The sequence below is a fragment of the Xyrauchen texanus genome, chromosome 2 (genome assembly GCF_025860055.1).
Source record: "Xyrauchen texanus isolate HMW12.3.18 chromosome 2, RBS_HiC_50CHRs, whole genome shotgun sequence".
Taxonomy (NCBI): Eukaryota; Metazoa; Chordata; class Actinopteri; order Cypriniformes; family Catostomidae; genus Xyrauchen; species Xyrauchen texanus.
The window spans coordinates 61,555,068-61,570,416 of record NC_068277.1 but is presented as its reverse complement, the minus strand read 5'-3'; the positions used below and the strand labels follow the sequence as shown (position 1 = coordinate 61,570,416).

Sequence of the window (15,349 nt, the reverse complement as noted above, 5' to 3'; positions counted from 1 at the left end):
CTTCTAAAAAAAAACAGGCCAATTTAACTGTTACACTTGTGCAAATCCCCTTGCAACAACTGCTTTACGCAGCACTATGAGCTAGCAGCTAATAGCTAGCGGTTGTGTAATTGTTTATTGTTTTGTGTCTCCTTTAAGATGATTTCACGGCAGTAAAGGTGCAAAAAACTGTTTTATGATTTTGCGTATGCTCACCTGAAATAAGGGATGATACGTGTGGCCGCCAGAATAACAAGTAGGCTTTTGATACAGAACTTTTTCAATCTAATAAATGCACCGTTAAGTGAATTGTCTCTAAACGCGCACAGAGCTTTTGCAGGGAGCACAACTGATGGGACTGGCAAGACAGACAGTCCGACTGAGCTGATCCACCAATCAGAATGTACATTTCAGACACAATTGGATATTTGCTAACCAATCAACTTTCCCCTTTTAGTAAGGGGCAGGACATTTCCACCGTCTGGTACACAAGCATCCCTGGAGAAACTAAAATTTGCACTGCATATTTATTTCCCTGCTAAATGTAAATATATGTATATACATTTAAATTGAACTTATGCAATTCAACTTTTGAAAATACTGCATGTTATTGCACACCACACTTTTTTTTCCTTGTTTTATTGCCTTGTACTGCTGTCTGTGGTGCCCTTTTCACGTGATATCAAATAAGTAAAATTTATATTTAGTAGGAGGGAGTAGGAAAACTATTTCACTCTAAAGAGAAAAGCACATAATAGTACACAAATAAAACATTATATTCATGTAGGCTATATATGGTTAATGTGAACATTACATACATCTTTTCCAAGAGCACTTGACCATACAAATGACATATTTTTTATTGCACTATAGTATGTCTTGGATACTACTATTCTGACGCTAGATAAACTTTGTAATGCAGCACTTTTTCATACTGCAGTATCCTTACGAAGAATAGTTTATGAAATATTATTCCTCTTTTGTTAGTCAGCTTTGGATAAAAGTGTCCTTAACATGAATAAATGTAATGTAAATATAGTAGGCATGTAACGATTCACTCAACTTCACGATGCGATACTGATTCACGTATACTGGTTTCACGATACAATTTTCTCACGATTTATTTTAAACTAAATGAGATTTAAGATAAATGAAAAAGTTTCCTTTTATTATTTCTCACTCAGACAGATTTCTTTGTGAAACTGAAATATCTTTGTCAAATAACAAAACTAAATTGACATTTTAAAACAAATCCCAAATAAAATAAATACAAAAAAAATACATCACTTCATTTAAACAAACTAAGGCTTTGCCTGTGCTCTTTCCTAGCTTAGAAAGTTATTTTTTTTACATGTTTTTTTTTTAAGAAATATCAGCATATCCACATTTTCTGGCAGAAGCTGAGATCTCTGCACATTCACAATGTCCCCTGCTGATGAAAAAACCCTTTCACTAGGGACAGAGGTGGCTGGTGTGGAGAGATATGCTTTTGCTATACTGGATAGCAGTGGGTATAGCCTAGCATTCTTTTTCCACCACTTGAGTAGACAGCTATTGTGGGAAATGGATGTTTCAGCTCTGCACTTATTAATTTCTGCATCAATCTGACTGAAGTGCTGTGCAACTGGTTCATCGAAAGACCCTCCAAGGAGATCTTCCAATGCTGTTTTCTTGGAAGGAGGTTGTTTCAGCTCAGCTCCTGCTCTGTCTGTCTGGTCAAGAGGCTGCTCTGCTGCAGGGGGGTGGCCACTGGCACCTTCTTTTCCCTCATCCTGCACAGAGGAATAGCAGAAATAAAAAGACTAAGTAAAATCTAAGTACAACATTGACAGGGGTTTCGTCACACAGCACAGTGGTGGCCGTTTTGAGTGGCTTTAGAAGCCTCACCATGTCCTCCGCATCACGGATGTCTGAGCCATCCAAAGTATCAATGTCATGGACATTTCGACGAACATTGTTGCTCAGGAGAGTTGCTGTCACAGCCACTTGCTGTTCGAGATAGCGTTTGATCATATCCAGACTGCTGTTCCAGCGCGTAGTGACATCGATGATTAACTTGTGCGCTGGAAGCTCCATTAGTATCCGTTTGGCTGCGAGCGCAGCTGTGGCTGTGGAGCTTCGGTGAAAGAAGGCAGCAATGCGCATCACTCTGCCCAACAAACGGCTCACGCGGGGCACACTCAAACCCGCTTGGCTGGCTAAGTTCAAAGTGTGGGCAAAACACCTGACATGGGGGGGCCAGCCCAGGCTCTCTGACAGCAACATCCATATTCCTCGCGTTGTCCGTGACCACAGCAATTCCATGGTTGGCCTTTTGAAGCCCCCATTCACTCACAGCTGACTTTAAAACTTCAGCAATATTAGCTCCGGTGTGTGTTTCGAACAATGGGCAAGTTTGGAGAACAAAATTAACCATCTCCCACTCACTGGTTATCACATGGGCTGTGACTGTAAGATAACTCTGGGTATCCCTGGAGGTCCAGCTGTCGGTTGTAATTGATACACTATATGCTTTTCTGAGGGTCTCAACTACCTTAGATTTTGTTTCTCTGTAATGCGCTGGCATGACAGTCTGGCTAAAGTGGGGGCGTGATGTGATGTGTATTTGGGCTCCCATGTGTTGACGAGTAGCCTAAATCCTTCATTTTCTATGACCGAAAACGGCCTCATATCTTTTGCCATAAAAACACCGATACACCTTGTGATCTCCTTGGCTCTCGCACTCGTCGCCGCAAGTGGGGCTGCAAATCCGCCGGTCAGAGTGGTTTGGCCTACTAATAGGTTTTTACGTGCAGATGGCAGTGACTGGAGCTTCTCACTGTGGTAACGGTTTGTATGCTGCATCATGTTTGTTGTGCTATTGGTGTATATTAACATCTTCTTGCAGTATCTGCACACAGTTTTTGTTTTGTCTGTTACCACCTCACCACTTTAATTTTTAGTCTTCGGAAAGCCAAAATGCCACCACACCTCTGATTTGAATGAAGATGGGGCATCCTCAAGATCAAGATCTACACTTGCCGCCGCCATGTTTGCTACTGTTTAACGCTACAACTTGTTTGCGCCTGTAAAGCGAGGTGAAAATATACTGCTTCAGTGCCCCTGCTGTTTAAAACGGGTATCGTGATTCCTTTAACATCTCAACCGACACGAATCATCACATATTTTCATCGATTTTCAACCGGCTCGGAGTGCATCTTTACATCCCTAAAATATAGACAAACCATACATTTTCTTAATCGTCTATGTATTCACAAGGTCGTCTATGTAGGTCAACCGGAAAACATGTATGTCACGTCTTTAGCTGATGTCCTTTCTTCACTGATTCGATTGTGCATTTCCTCAGTTAATCGATTACACGTGGTGTCATGTGTACATTGACAGAGTGATGAAGACTGTAGCTTGACAATGCAAAAACCTGAGGTAGTTTGATTATAAATGTAAGCGTACTCATTGTTATAGTGAATGTCCATAATTTAAATACAATAATTACACTGAACTGGCCTACTTGAATACTGCTCGTGGTGTTATTTGGTGAATGTTTGTAACAGATTAAAAGTATGTTTTGAATAGTGCAGTCTCTGTGGATTGCTTAAGCAGTTAACAGTAGAAATGTTTTCATTATTTTAAGATGTTCTCCATCACAGATTAAGGAGTATATTCTGATATCATTCAGAATACACTACAGCTTTCGATTATGTTGTTTAACTTGATTCTTGTTTGTTTGAACTAGGTTAGTACAGGTTTCAGTTTGTAATGTTAGCTTGGTTCAAGAAATCATGTCCACGTGTTCTGCAATCACTAATATTGTGGGAAATTAAAGAAGCTCTTTAGACGAGTACATGGGTGGCTCTTAAAAGAGCCTTTGGTGTCGCTGAAAGCTTCATCACACTTTACTTGGAGCTGGTGTACTTGGTGACGGCCTTTGTGCCCTCAGACACGGCGTGTTTGGCCAGTTCACCGGGCAGCAGCAGCCGCACGGCGGTCTGGATCTCTCTCGAGGTGATGGTGGAGCGCTTGTTGTAGTGAGCGAGACGAGACGACTCACCGGCGATGCGCTCGAAGATGTCGTTGACGAAGGAGTTCATGATTCCCATCGCCTTGGAGGAGATACCGGTGTCAGGATGAACCTGCTTCAGAACTTTGTACACGTAGATAGCGTAACTCTCCTTCCTGGTCCTCTTACGCTTCTTTCCTCCTTTAGCGGCGGTCTTAGTGACGGCCTTCTTAGATCCTTTCTTCGGTGCGGACTTCGCTGGCTCAGGCATGATGATCTGTGCAATAAACTTCACAAATACAGAGTGTTATAATCCATAGACAGCCACTATTATTTCCTCGTCTATGCTAATTGTACAAGGAGACGAGGCGCTTCCTCTGATTGCGTGTCTTCATTGGCCACACCCATTACATGATATCATTGGACAGCTCAAAGTTTGACGGACAGGAAAGAGAGCCAATCAAGGACTTCCTAATATTAGTCCCACCTATCTCTTCCTGTTTGAAAATTACCATCCCCCACATGACGCAGTTTCCTTTGTTTCATTCTCCCGCTCATTTTGTTTTGTATTATTAAAAGAAGACATATGAGGTGCTGAAGAAATATATTGATATAAATTCTGAGGTGTTAAAACATGGACAATGATCTTTAGTCCTCGTTAATAAACGATACCCTTATGAAAACTAGCCATGGATTTACTGTAGTAATATTGTATTAACCACAACTAACCAAGTTTTTGGCATTTTAGCAGTAACCATGGTTTTGCTACAGCAATGCTGAAGTATCCACAGTGTAACTTTGGTTTTAGTAAATGTAGCCATATAATAATATCTATGCTTTGTTTGGTGGTTTTATATTTTGCTTAGAATTACTATTTTTTTAAAAGATAAACAAAGCAGTCTAATAATGTTCTGCTTATGCACAAACTTTGGGGCGTCAAGAAAGTGTGTAAATATACCAGAGAATTTGTACCTGAGAAAGCACGAAATATTAATATATAGATGGCAAAATATAGTACTAGCTCTTCATAGATTGACTCTTTAAGGAGAACATGGGTGGCTCTTAAAAGAGCCGTTGGGAATGTCTGATGTCCGCAGAATAAAGTCGTTTAACCTCCGAAGCCGTACAAAGTTCGTCCCTGTCGTTTCAGCGCGTACACAACGTCCATGGCAGTGACGGTCTTTCTCTTGGCGTGTTCGGTGTATGTGACAGCGTCACGGATCACGTTCTCCAGAAACACCTTCAACACACCGCGAGTCTCCTCGTAGATCAGACCGGAGATACGCTTGACACCGCCACGGCGAGCGAGACGACGGATTGCTGGTTTGGTGATTCCTTGGATATTATCGCGCAATACTTTACGGTGCCGCTTGGCGCCTCCTTTGCCGAGTCCCTTACCGCCTTTTCCTCGTCCAGACATGATGAGAAGCTTTAGACTATCAACAGAATGTAACGACTGAACCTGCAGGAGAGTTGATTTATAGTCGTCTACAGGACCTAGCAGAGACACAGCACTGAAGGCGGAGCCAACTCTACGTCACACGTGTTTAGTTCTCACAACTCTGATCTACATAAACAGTTACATTGAGAAGCTTCTGTTTTCTGTGATGTATTCACATTCAAATGTCCATTCAAATATTAACTATTCATTAACTCAACTCAATTTTATTTATAGAGCACTATCAAAAACCACACCAAAGTGCTGTACATGGAGTTACAAAAAATACATAAAATCACATAAATACAGCTTAAGAATGCAAAAAAACATTTAAAACCAATAAAACAAGAATAAGATCAAATTGACCTAGTACAATTTATAATGCAATTAATTAAAAAGCTAGGGAAAATAAATACGTTTTTAAGGCCCCAAATATAACACCCAGGTTTTTTACATAGGGAAGTTTTTTCCATGGAAGCAGTGACACATTTATTTCTAAATTTACCTCAAATCCCCTTTGACCAAAAACAATAAACTCTGACTTATCCTCATTTAATTGAAGAAAGTTGTTTGCCAGCCAACACTTTACATCGGCCATGCATTTATGCAGAGACTCAAAAGAAGGGTGCTTCCCATGTTTAATAGGAAAGTAAAGTTGAGAGTCATCAGCATACAGCTGGTAGTGTATGCCATGCTTATCAAAGATCTTTCCTAACGGAAGCATGTAGAGGGAGAATAAAACGGGTCCCAAAATGGAGCCCCGAGGGACCCCACATGTTAAAGGAACAACTGATGAAGAACAGTTCTCTAAACAGACTGAAATCGTTCTACCCTTGAGATATGAAGAGACCCAATCCAAGACTAACCCCTGAATACCAACCTGGTCTCTTAGGCGATCGATAAGAATGTAATGAAAGCAGCAATAAGATCCAGCAGCAGGACTACCAGAATCCACACCTAAAAAAATATCATTTAAACTCTCAACAGAGCTGACTCTGTGCTACGACCAGTTCTGAAGCCTGACTGAAATTTATCAAGCAAATTATTGATAGCTAAAAAATAATTTAATTGTGCGAGCGCCGTCTTCTCTAAGATTTTTGACATAAAGGTCATAAATATTTCTTATGAGGCATTTTATTCCTACGTACAGTATACTGAGAAAATGCTGAACTTGAAAAGGAAGATGTGCATATAAGCTCCAAGTCTGTGTTTTACTGTGATCATCTGTAGTCAAATAGAGACAACAATTATGGGCAAAAGGACTTCAAAACAATCATATGTATAAGAACATTCACACTTATTACTGCCATCACAACTCATTTTCAAACTAGAGGGCACTTCTTGACTAACCTTTAAGTACATTAATATTGCATTTATACAGAAACAATTATTTTTGAACTCTTGTTTTATTTTATTTACATTACATCATAAGGAAACATAATACAGGTTTATGTGAGGTTTGTGCAATAGAGGAGATAGTAGAGCATGTGTTGATGGTATGTCCTGCATATGAAAGAGAAAGGAGACTTGAGGAAGAATTACAAACCTTAGGAAGTCAAGAACTCATAATTAGCAATATCTTAAACGATGGTCCAAATGCGGAGGAACAAATGAATGCAATAATGAGATTTATTAGGAGCAGTGGATTAAAATATAGGAAATGGGGAGAAACTTAGATGTCATTATCTTCACACTCCATCACAGAAGGTGGCGGTATGCAACAATTAAGTTGGTTCGCAACCCGCCATAAAACCTAAAGAAAAAGAGTCGTTGTCTCACCAAAGAGAAAATAAGATTTAGAGTTTGGGAAAAAATAAACCTAAATGAACCTAAAAACTACCCTGCTGTCATTCACAGACGAAATCCTACATTTGCTCAGACTGACTCTGATTATGACCAGCTGCCAGTATATTTACATTGATGTTACTGTACGTCTGTGGTTAAAGGCAGTACTCTATATTTGTAATTCAACATCAAGATTGAGGTTATATTGTTATTTGCACATTCGACAAGAACGAGACACCTTCAATGACAGTTAAACTGAAAGTAAAGAGGAAACCATTACAATAATATTATTCAATCATGTTTTTAGCATTGAAGTGTTACGAGCTCTGGTCCATATCCGTCAAATATACTTTGGATCAATAGCATCAAAAACTATTAACTACTGGAAAATATCTCTTTGGGTATAATTGATGTGGCTCTTAAAAGAGCCCTTGGGGTAGATGTGAGGGACGCCGCTGAGGATTTAAGCGCGTTCTCCACGAATGCGGCGGGCCAGCTGGATGTCTTTAGGCATGATGGTGACCCTCTTGGCGTGGATGGCGCACAAGTTGGTGTCCTCAAAGAGACCGACCAAATAGGCCTCGCTGGACTCCTGCAGGGCCATGACGGCGGAGCTCTGGAAGCGCAGATCCGTCTTGAAATCCTGAGCGATTTCTCTCACCAAACGCTGGAAAGGCAGTTTGCGGATCAGCAGCTCAGTGGACTTCTGATAACGGCGGATCTCTCTCAGCGCTACGGTACCGGGCCTGTAACGATGAGGCTTCTTGACTCCACCGGTGGCTGGAGCGCTCTTACGTGCGGCTTTAGTAGCGAGCTGCTTCCTCGGGGCTTTTCCACCGGTGGACTTGCGGGCGGTTTGTTTAGTTCTTGCCATGACGAACAGATTCTCTTCAGAACTTCACAGAAAATGAAGTTGTTTGTCGCGCTGCTGCCATATTAAAGCCGAGAACGAGCACGCGCTCAGTGCGGTGAAGGCGCAAGAGACATGTGATTGGCTGATGTGGAGCTCTGCGCGTGACAGTCAGCCAATGACGGAGCAGCTCGTCTTTTTTTAAACAAGCAGCTGCAGTTTCCCGCGCAATATCCCTCCTCAATGCGCATGAAAGAAAAGCTGCGCATTACTTTTTTTCTACATGTTATACGGGTATTAACCAGATATATCTACAACAAAAGTTATGATTTTTTTATAATCACAAAATAAACTGAAACCAAAAATCATATTTTCATCGTCTTAATCAGTCATCCCAAAGAAACCATCACGTGATTCACAGCGTTACGTCATCATTCGTTGTACGCTTGTATTTTGTTTACAATGTATGCTGCACGTAATTAGAGAATCTGCTGAACAGCTGAAATATCTTTTATTATATGATTAAGTACAACAACAATTACACACCTGCTTGATTAGTAACGTCATCTGTACTTTAGACAAAATTGTATCAACACACGACTGAAAAAAACCCTTGATCGATCATGTGTTGCTTCATGCACATTTGATTTCACCGCATGTGTCTAATGCTGCACATTATTCGAGACAAATCTTGTAGTTTTTCATTACATGTCTTTACGGAGTTATGCCACTGCATAAGTAGCTCCAAGCTGATGCAGTTTTTCAGTTACGAATGAAATAGAAACACTTGTTACTGCATGTATGCACTCCTACACATTTCTTTATTTTAGCTTCTGTACCAACCATTGAACTGAAGACTTTATATAAGAGAAGAAAAGTCTCTTTTTAGTTCAAGTGTGTGGCTCTTAAAAGAGCCGTTGGGGTCAGGCAAACAGACTGGGGTTGGTTTACTTGGTCTTGGAGGGTTTCTCGGTCTTCTTGGGCAGCAGCACAGCCTGGATGTTGGGCAACACCCCACCCTGAGCGATGGTCACTCCACCCAAGAGTTTGTTCAACTCCTCGTCGTTCCGCACTGCCAGCTGCAGGTGACGGGGAATGATACGAGTCTTCTTGTTGTCCCGAGCGGCGTTTCCGGCCAACTCCAGGATCTCAGCGGTGAGATACTCGAGCACAGCGGCCAGATAAACGGGAGCACCGGCACCGACACGCTGAGCGTAGTTGCCTTTGCGGAGAAGTCTGTGCACACGGCCGACGGGGAACTGCAGTCCCGCCCTGGAGGAACGAGTTTTAGCCTTTGCTCGCGCTTTGCCGCCGGTTTTACCTCTGCCACTCATTATCGCGACTGTTACAAAACTTCAAAATGTGAAATAGAAGAAGATATTTGCTCATGTGTAGATGTTTCCAGTTTTAAAAGGAGACTGTCAGTCGCCCATTGGCTCGAGTCTGTGAAACATTCTAACCAATCACAGCATTTACCTCCAAACACTAAACTCCTCCCTCTTTCTGATGACGAGTGCCTTGCAGCAAAGAGGATACTGTAATAAACAATAATCATTATTATTATTAGTTTACAAGCACACCAGAATAATGTGTGTAAGGTGTTTAGAAAAAAAGAGCTTGTCATTTACTGCTCCTTTAATTATTATTATTATTAGTTATGTATTAATAAACATGATATACATGAGGTGAACTTATTGGTTAAGAGTCTTCTTCAGTTATTATTACTAGTATTTGAAAACTAAACTCTTGTGTGGTTTAGTGAGGCAGTAAGTGTACGAGCTCTTTTCTTTGATGCCGTTAAACCTGAAATTTAATGAACAGAAATGTATAATCGATTGAATATAATTGAATCAAACGTATAAAATAATCAAGTAATTGCACTAAACTTGATTTTACAAACTTCCCAAATAACACACGACGTACCAGTTACGTAATTTTTCTGTACTTTTTGGTAATTTCATGACTTACTAACTGGTAACGTAACTACAACGTCGCAGGCCCGTAATTTCATTACCATTAAATGACCAATTCACAACGTTGTCATTACGGGCTCCTAATGTTGCAAGATAACCAAGAACGTTTCAGTTACGTAATATATTCGTAATTTTGTTTTCAATTGTATGACTTACTGGCAATGAGACGGCAATGTCCCAGGCCTGTAATTTTACCACCTTTCACGTAATAACTCAAGAAAAATTGCATTTGTTTGTTTGTTTTTGTTGCATAACACCAAGTGTTGTACATCTGGAAGACAGTTACATTTTACAAAATCATATGAAATAAAATGTTAATAGTAATGTATTTCATGCATTCTTTGTTTTGTATCTGTTTTCTTTACTGTCTCAGATGATTAATTATTTGGACATTACATTTTTTGAATCCTCTGCAACAGAATACAAACCACAATTTGGGATCCTGACATGTCAAATTCCTATGCTATGTGGAGGTCCTCTGGATAAAGAAACACACACATATATTAAACTTTATGAAGGCACTTTATTTAGACCAGGATACACAATTTCTGTATCAAACAGGCTTCTTAAAGGTTGCAATATATTTATCACTTGATATGATCCACATATTAATTTGCTACTGTTGTGTAATGCTTTGTAGTAACTTGTAAAAAATGGCCAACTTAACCCCTATTGTCTGACCTAAATTTAGGCAATGTATATGATCTTCACACGTGCCCACTGACATTTTTGTGCATTCCCCACACATTAATGGTTAAAGAAAGTAAAGGTTTGACTCCCATTTGGAAGACACAGGGACCATCATACCAACAAATAGTAAATAAATTACTAAGACAAAACAAGTGTACAACTATCAACGACCTTAGAGGTATTATATCCATAGGTGATTCACAAATATAAATAATTACATTTTTGGTTTCATACACTTTAAATAGCTTTACTTTGGATTGGGCCAATAATCAAATTCAATTACTGACCCATCAACTAATGGGTATTTGCACATCAGCACTGAGTGAAGTTCATGCTATGTATTAAGATTTTTTAAATAAATAGTTCACCCTAAACTGAAATTTGCAGTTTATTAACCTCATTTCGTGCAGAACACATATATATATAAAAAAAAATTCTGCCATAAAACACAAAATGAGAAGTTAGTCAGAGCTTGCAAGATTATATTTACCTTAGAGAGTGGGTAGTGCTTTATACGACCAAGCTAAAAATAAAATAAAATAATTTTTTTTAAAAAAGTGGATTAATGTGATGATGGAACAAACACGTGTGTAAGTAAATTACAATTTTCATTCTTGGTAAACTATCCCTTTTTAGGCATTTAGTACCATTATCTCCAAGCACAGTGGGGGAAAAACACAAAATAAATCAGTATAATAGGCTACAAGGTCAACAATTCTAATGCCAGCATTGGTGCACGTATGGAAATGACACAACAAAAATCTGGAAGTCATAGAGGTCAGACGACAATAATGCCAACGACACAGCAGCAAAACATCTCCTGTAAAAAGAAGAAAGGAGGCAGGTAAGTATGTTTCGCTTGACTGGCCAACTGTTAATCATTAATTATCCCACTATGATGCACATGAAAAACAGATTTGAGTTCAAAATCTATTTGCTTATTTTTAGAGGCAAAATTATACAAGATAGCATGAGCACAAAAGTAGTAAATATTACAGTACCCCAATGATATGGGCTGAAATATGTGCCACCAGAAACTGAATTTGAACCATTTATATTTGAATTTGAATGGCTAAACTTGAATAATTGCATTGAAAAACTGAATTTGAATCACATAATTTGAAATTGTATTGTTTAATTAAAATTGAATTTATTCAAAAACAGAATCTGAATTGTATCATTTGAAATTGAATTTATTCGTTTGGAACTGAAGTCCAATAAAATTTGATCCTCACTGAAAATTAAACTCTCTATATATCTTCACATTCACTTCTCACAATTCAGATTCAGTTCTCAAATTCAATTTCAAGTTACTGAGACAGACATCCGGGTAGTTGGAGGATGAAGGAAGAGCAATCGAGCGCAGATTGATAGATAGCGTTCATTGGCGCACAGGACTCCTCTTAGGCCAATCAGCACCAATGTTCCCTCTCGAGAGGTCTCTCCTATTGCGTAAGTAGCTTACGCTATGGGAAAACTCCGTTTCTCGAGAAATATTGAAGTCTTTATGTAAAACGCATTGCAGCTGCACAGCAGACAGCAATGAGCGAGGCAGCTCGGTCATTGGCTGTGCTACGGCAACTTGCTCGAACCAATGACGGGGCGACTCTGAACGTCGCGACCAATGAGCGTGCGCTTTGCGCCCGCGCGCTCAGAGCCAGCCAAGATTAGCGTGGCTAAGGCTATATATTAGGCGCCCCGTCATGAGAGTTCTTTAGATTTAATCTCTAGAACTCTGATTTAAGTAAAAGAGCAATTTTCGAGGCGTTGTTCTCGTGCAGAGGCCCTCTTCCTGACGGGGACCGTCACGTTATCTGCACTCGCTGCCTGGGACCTGACCACGCAGAAGCTGCTCTCATTCAGGGCGGATGCCCCGAATGTGACTCCCTGGGCCTCGCCGAGCTGGCGCTTCGCTTTGCCGCCTTCGCCGCAAACGAGCCTGCTTCCACCGTGCTGCCGTCTCCTCCGTTCGAGCCGCGCAAGAAAAAGCGCCGCTCACAGAGGCTGCCAGAGCACGCGGAATTCAGTGACGTCACGCCGGGCCAGTCCCCGTGTGCTTCACCACTACCCAAGATCTCCCCGCCGCCAGTCCATTTCACGCAGGCGGACCAGCACCCCTCCAACAGAGCGGTGGGTCTCGTCTCATTCGGCGCGTCAGGGAACGACGGTGAAAAGGATGACAGCCTTTCTATTGACGCTGCATCCGACGACTGGCTGGGCTCGGCCTTCGACCCCGCGCCGTCGACATTAGCGGACACGAGCACGGGCACCAGCATGGACTCTGAGATCGTCCGCATCCTGTCCAAAGCCGTGGAAGACCTCGGGCTCGACTGGTCTTCTCCGGAAGAACCCGCCCGCAGCCGGCTGGACGAGTGGTTCCTGCAGGGGCGCCGGCAGGCCCCTCGACAGAGACCCTCCCCTTTCTTCCCCGAAGTTCACGACGAACTCACAAAGTCGTGGAAAGCCCCGCACTCTGCTCGCCTGAAGCCTTCTTTCTCTTCCTCGCTCTCCTCAGTGGACGGCGTGAGAGAAAGATGCTACGAGGGAACCCCGCCCATCGAGGAGGCTGTGGCCAACCATCTGTGCCCACCCTCCACCGCTGGATGGAAAGCCAAATCTTCTCATCGCTCGAAGCCCTGCCGATCTACCTCAGCTCTCGCCGGCCGCGCATACGCCGCCGCCAGCCAAGCTGCGTCAGCGCTTCATTCCATGGCTGTTCTACAAGTTTATCAGGCCAAACTTCTCCGCACCATGGACGAGTCAGAACCTGAACCTGAGGCTTTCAAGGACCTGCGCAGCGCTACTGACATAGCCCTGCGAGCCACAAAGGCCACCGCCCAATCCATCGGCCGGGCCATGGCTAACCTGACTGTCCTTGAGCGCCATCTGTGGCTGACGCTAACAGAGATGAAGGACGCAGATAAGGCGCCATTTCTTGACGCGCCTATCGCTCCAAGCGGCCTGTTCGGACCGGCGGTAAAAGAGTTTGCTGAACGCTTCACTGAAGCTCAGAAGGATTCGCAGGCTATGCGTCACTTCCTGCCCGAGTGCTCCAGCTCGTCTCAGAGCCGCCTGAGACCGCCTCAGCAGCAGCAGTGAGCCAGGGCGGCGCCTCCCGTCTCCCTGCCAAAGAGCAGACCTGAAACGGACGCTCGACGCCGCTCGCATTCCGCTAAACGAAGGAAGCCGCCTGAGCAACGGGGTCCTCGGCCCAAGATCGTGCTGAACGCGGAGCCTCGTAAGTCTTCCTAGCAATAGGAAGAAAAAGAGTGAGTGCGTGTCTCGCAAAAGCCAGACCACTCTCTCTAAAACGTGTGAAATATTACCCAGTCCCCTTACAGGCGGCTGGAAATGTCTGTACAGCAGTCAATGGGCCAGTCACAGAACTCGCTCACCTGCAATCAAACGCCGTTTTAACGGCAACACACAGAAATCACAAAAAGAGTCATTTTCTGCCTGTGTCACTAAGGGGTCACGTGTCCACACTAAAGTGCGCATTCCCACGTATCAATACTGTCCAAACAGTGCCGAATACTTCCCCAGCTCCAGCTGGACGCACCATATATGTAGATCGTGTGCCTATTGTCATGTATGCACCACTACACGCAAGCACTGTTCCCACAGTTATAAACACTTCCCCAGTAAAAGCGGGAAATACTATAAAGGTAGCGTGCGTGCCTGCTGTCCTGCATGCACCCCTACACAAAAACACATAGCCAAAAACCCCCCGCCGCGAGCGGGAGGCTTTATGAAGGTGGCGCGCGTGCCTACTACGGTATATGCACCCCCACCCATAAGCACTGCCCATACAGTTTCAAACAGTTCTCTGTCTCATGCCGCAAGCATCACAGATGCGACGCGCGAGCCAAGAAACTCCCCGCTAAGAGCGAGAAGCTTTATGAAAGTGGCACGCGTGCCTATTACAATGTATGCACCCCCACCCGTAAACACTGTCGATACAGTTTCAAACATTTCTCTGTCTCATGCCGCAAGCATCACGGATGCGACGCGCGAGCCAAGAAACTCCCCGCTAAGAGCGGGAAGCTTTATGACAGTGGCGCGCGTGCCTATTACGATGTATGCACCCCCACCCGAAAACACTGTCCATACAGTTTCAAACATTTCTCCAGCTCATGCTGCGAGCATTTCGGAGATAGCCCGCGCCTCTGACAGCTGTAAGCTCAGTGTTAGCACAAGGCAATTTGCCGGTGGGGCCCATACGTCACTGCGACATGCCCCCAGCCAGCATTCAGCCCATATCTGTGCGAGCAAAAGCCTGGGAAAAAATCCCCGACATGCCGAAATGGGTTTTGAACATAATAAAACACGGTTACTCGCTTCAATTCGCTCGCAGACCACCCCGATTTTCAGCGGTGGTCGAGACGAAAGTGAGGAGAGATGTGTCACATGTTCTACGCACCGAGGTGCTCAAACTAATAGAGAAGGGCGCTATAGAAACTGTTCCTCCCTCTATGAGCGAGGCAGGTTTTTACAGCCGCTATTTTCTCGTCCCGAAAAAGGACGGTGGCCTCCGCCCCATCCTAGATCTCAGACATCTGAACAAAGCTTTAATGATTCGCTCGTTCAGAATGTTAACGACCAAACATATCCTCGCGCAAGTTCGCCCCGGGGATTGG

General features: G+C 42.9%; 6 protein-coding genes across 6 annotated transcripts in view; all 6 read right to left on the bottom strand.

The window, feature by feature from the left end:
* The window catches only part of LOC127655896 (zinc finger BED domain-containing protein 4-like), a 93,006-nt gene extending 90,308 nt beyond the window's left edge, over positions 1-2,698 (bottom strand). Inside the window, exon 1 of the mRNA XM_052143944.1 lies at positions 2,513-2,698. The gene's annotated coding sequence lies outside the window, so the exon portion shown is untranslated. The remainder of the gene's footprint in view (positions 1-2,512) is intronic.
* The window catches only part of LOC127655866 (uncharacterized), a 105,666-nt gene extending 100,270 nt beyond the window's left edge, over positions 1-5,396 (bottom strand). The window contains exon 1 of the mRNA XM_052143893.1: positions 5,104-5,396. Coding sequence (XP_051999853.1) covers positions 5,104-5,396 — 293 coding nt within the window. The remainder of the gene's footprint in view (positions 1-5,103) is intronic.
* Positions 1-15,349, bottom strand: part of LOC127656003 (histone H2A-like) — a 357,620-nt gene that overhangs the window by 76,337 nt on the left and 265,934 nt on the right. The gene's annotated exons all lie outside the window — the stretch shown is intronic.
* Positions 3,675-4,247, bottom strand: LOC127656047 (histone H2B). The gene has a single exon (XM_052144182.1). The coding sequence runs from the start codon at positions 4,245-4,247 to the stop codon at positions 3,873-3,875; it is 375 nt and encodes a 124-aa protein (XP_052000142.1). The 3' UTR covers positions 3,675-3,872.
* On the bottom strand, positions 7,553-8,079 carry LOC127656078 (histone H3). The gene has a single exon (XM_052144247.1). It carries the CDS (start codon positions 8,071-8,073, stop codon positions 7,663-7,665), a length of 411 nt encoding a protein of 136 aa, XP_052000207.1. The 5' UTR covers positions 8,074-8,079; the 3' UTR covers positions 7,553-7,662.
* On the bottom strand, positions 8,700-9,829 carry LOC127656028 (histone H2A-like). Its single transcript, XM_052144158.1, has one exon. It carries the CDS (start codon positions 9,381-9,383, stop codon positions 8,997-8,999), a length of 387 nt encoding a protein of 128 aa, XP_052000118.1. The 5' UTR covers positions 9,384-9,829; the 3' UTR covers positions 8,700-8,996.

What these genes read in the sequence shown, in the direction of transcription:
- LOC127656047 (XM_052144182.1), bottom strand. Translation starts at nt 4,247, where the DNA reads ATGCCTGAGCCAGCGAAGTCCGCACCGAAGAAAGGATCTAAGAAGGCC.
- LOC127656078 (XM_052144247.1), bottom strand. Translation starts at nt 8,073, where the DNA reads ATGGCAAGAACTAAACAAACCGCCCGCAAGTCCACCGGTGGAAAAGCC.
- LOC127656028 (XM_052144158.1), bottom strand. Translation starts at nt 9,383, where the DNA reads ATGAGTGGCAGAGGTAAAACCGGCGGCAAAGCGCGAGCAAAGGCTAAA.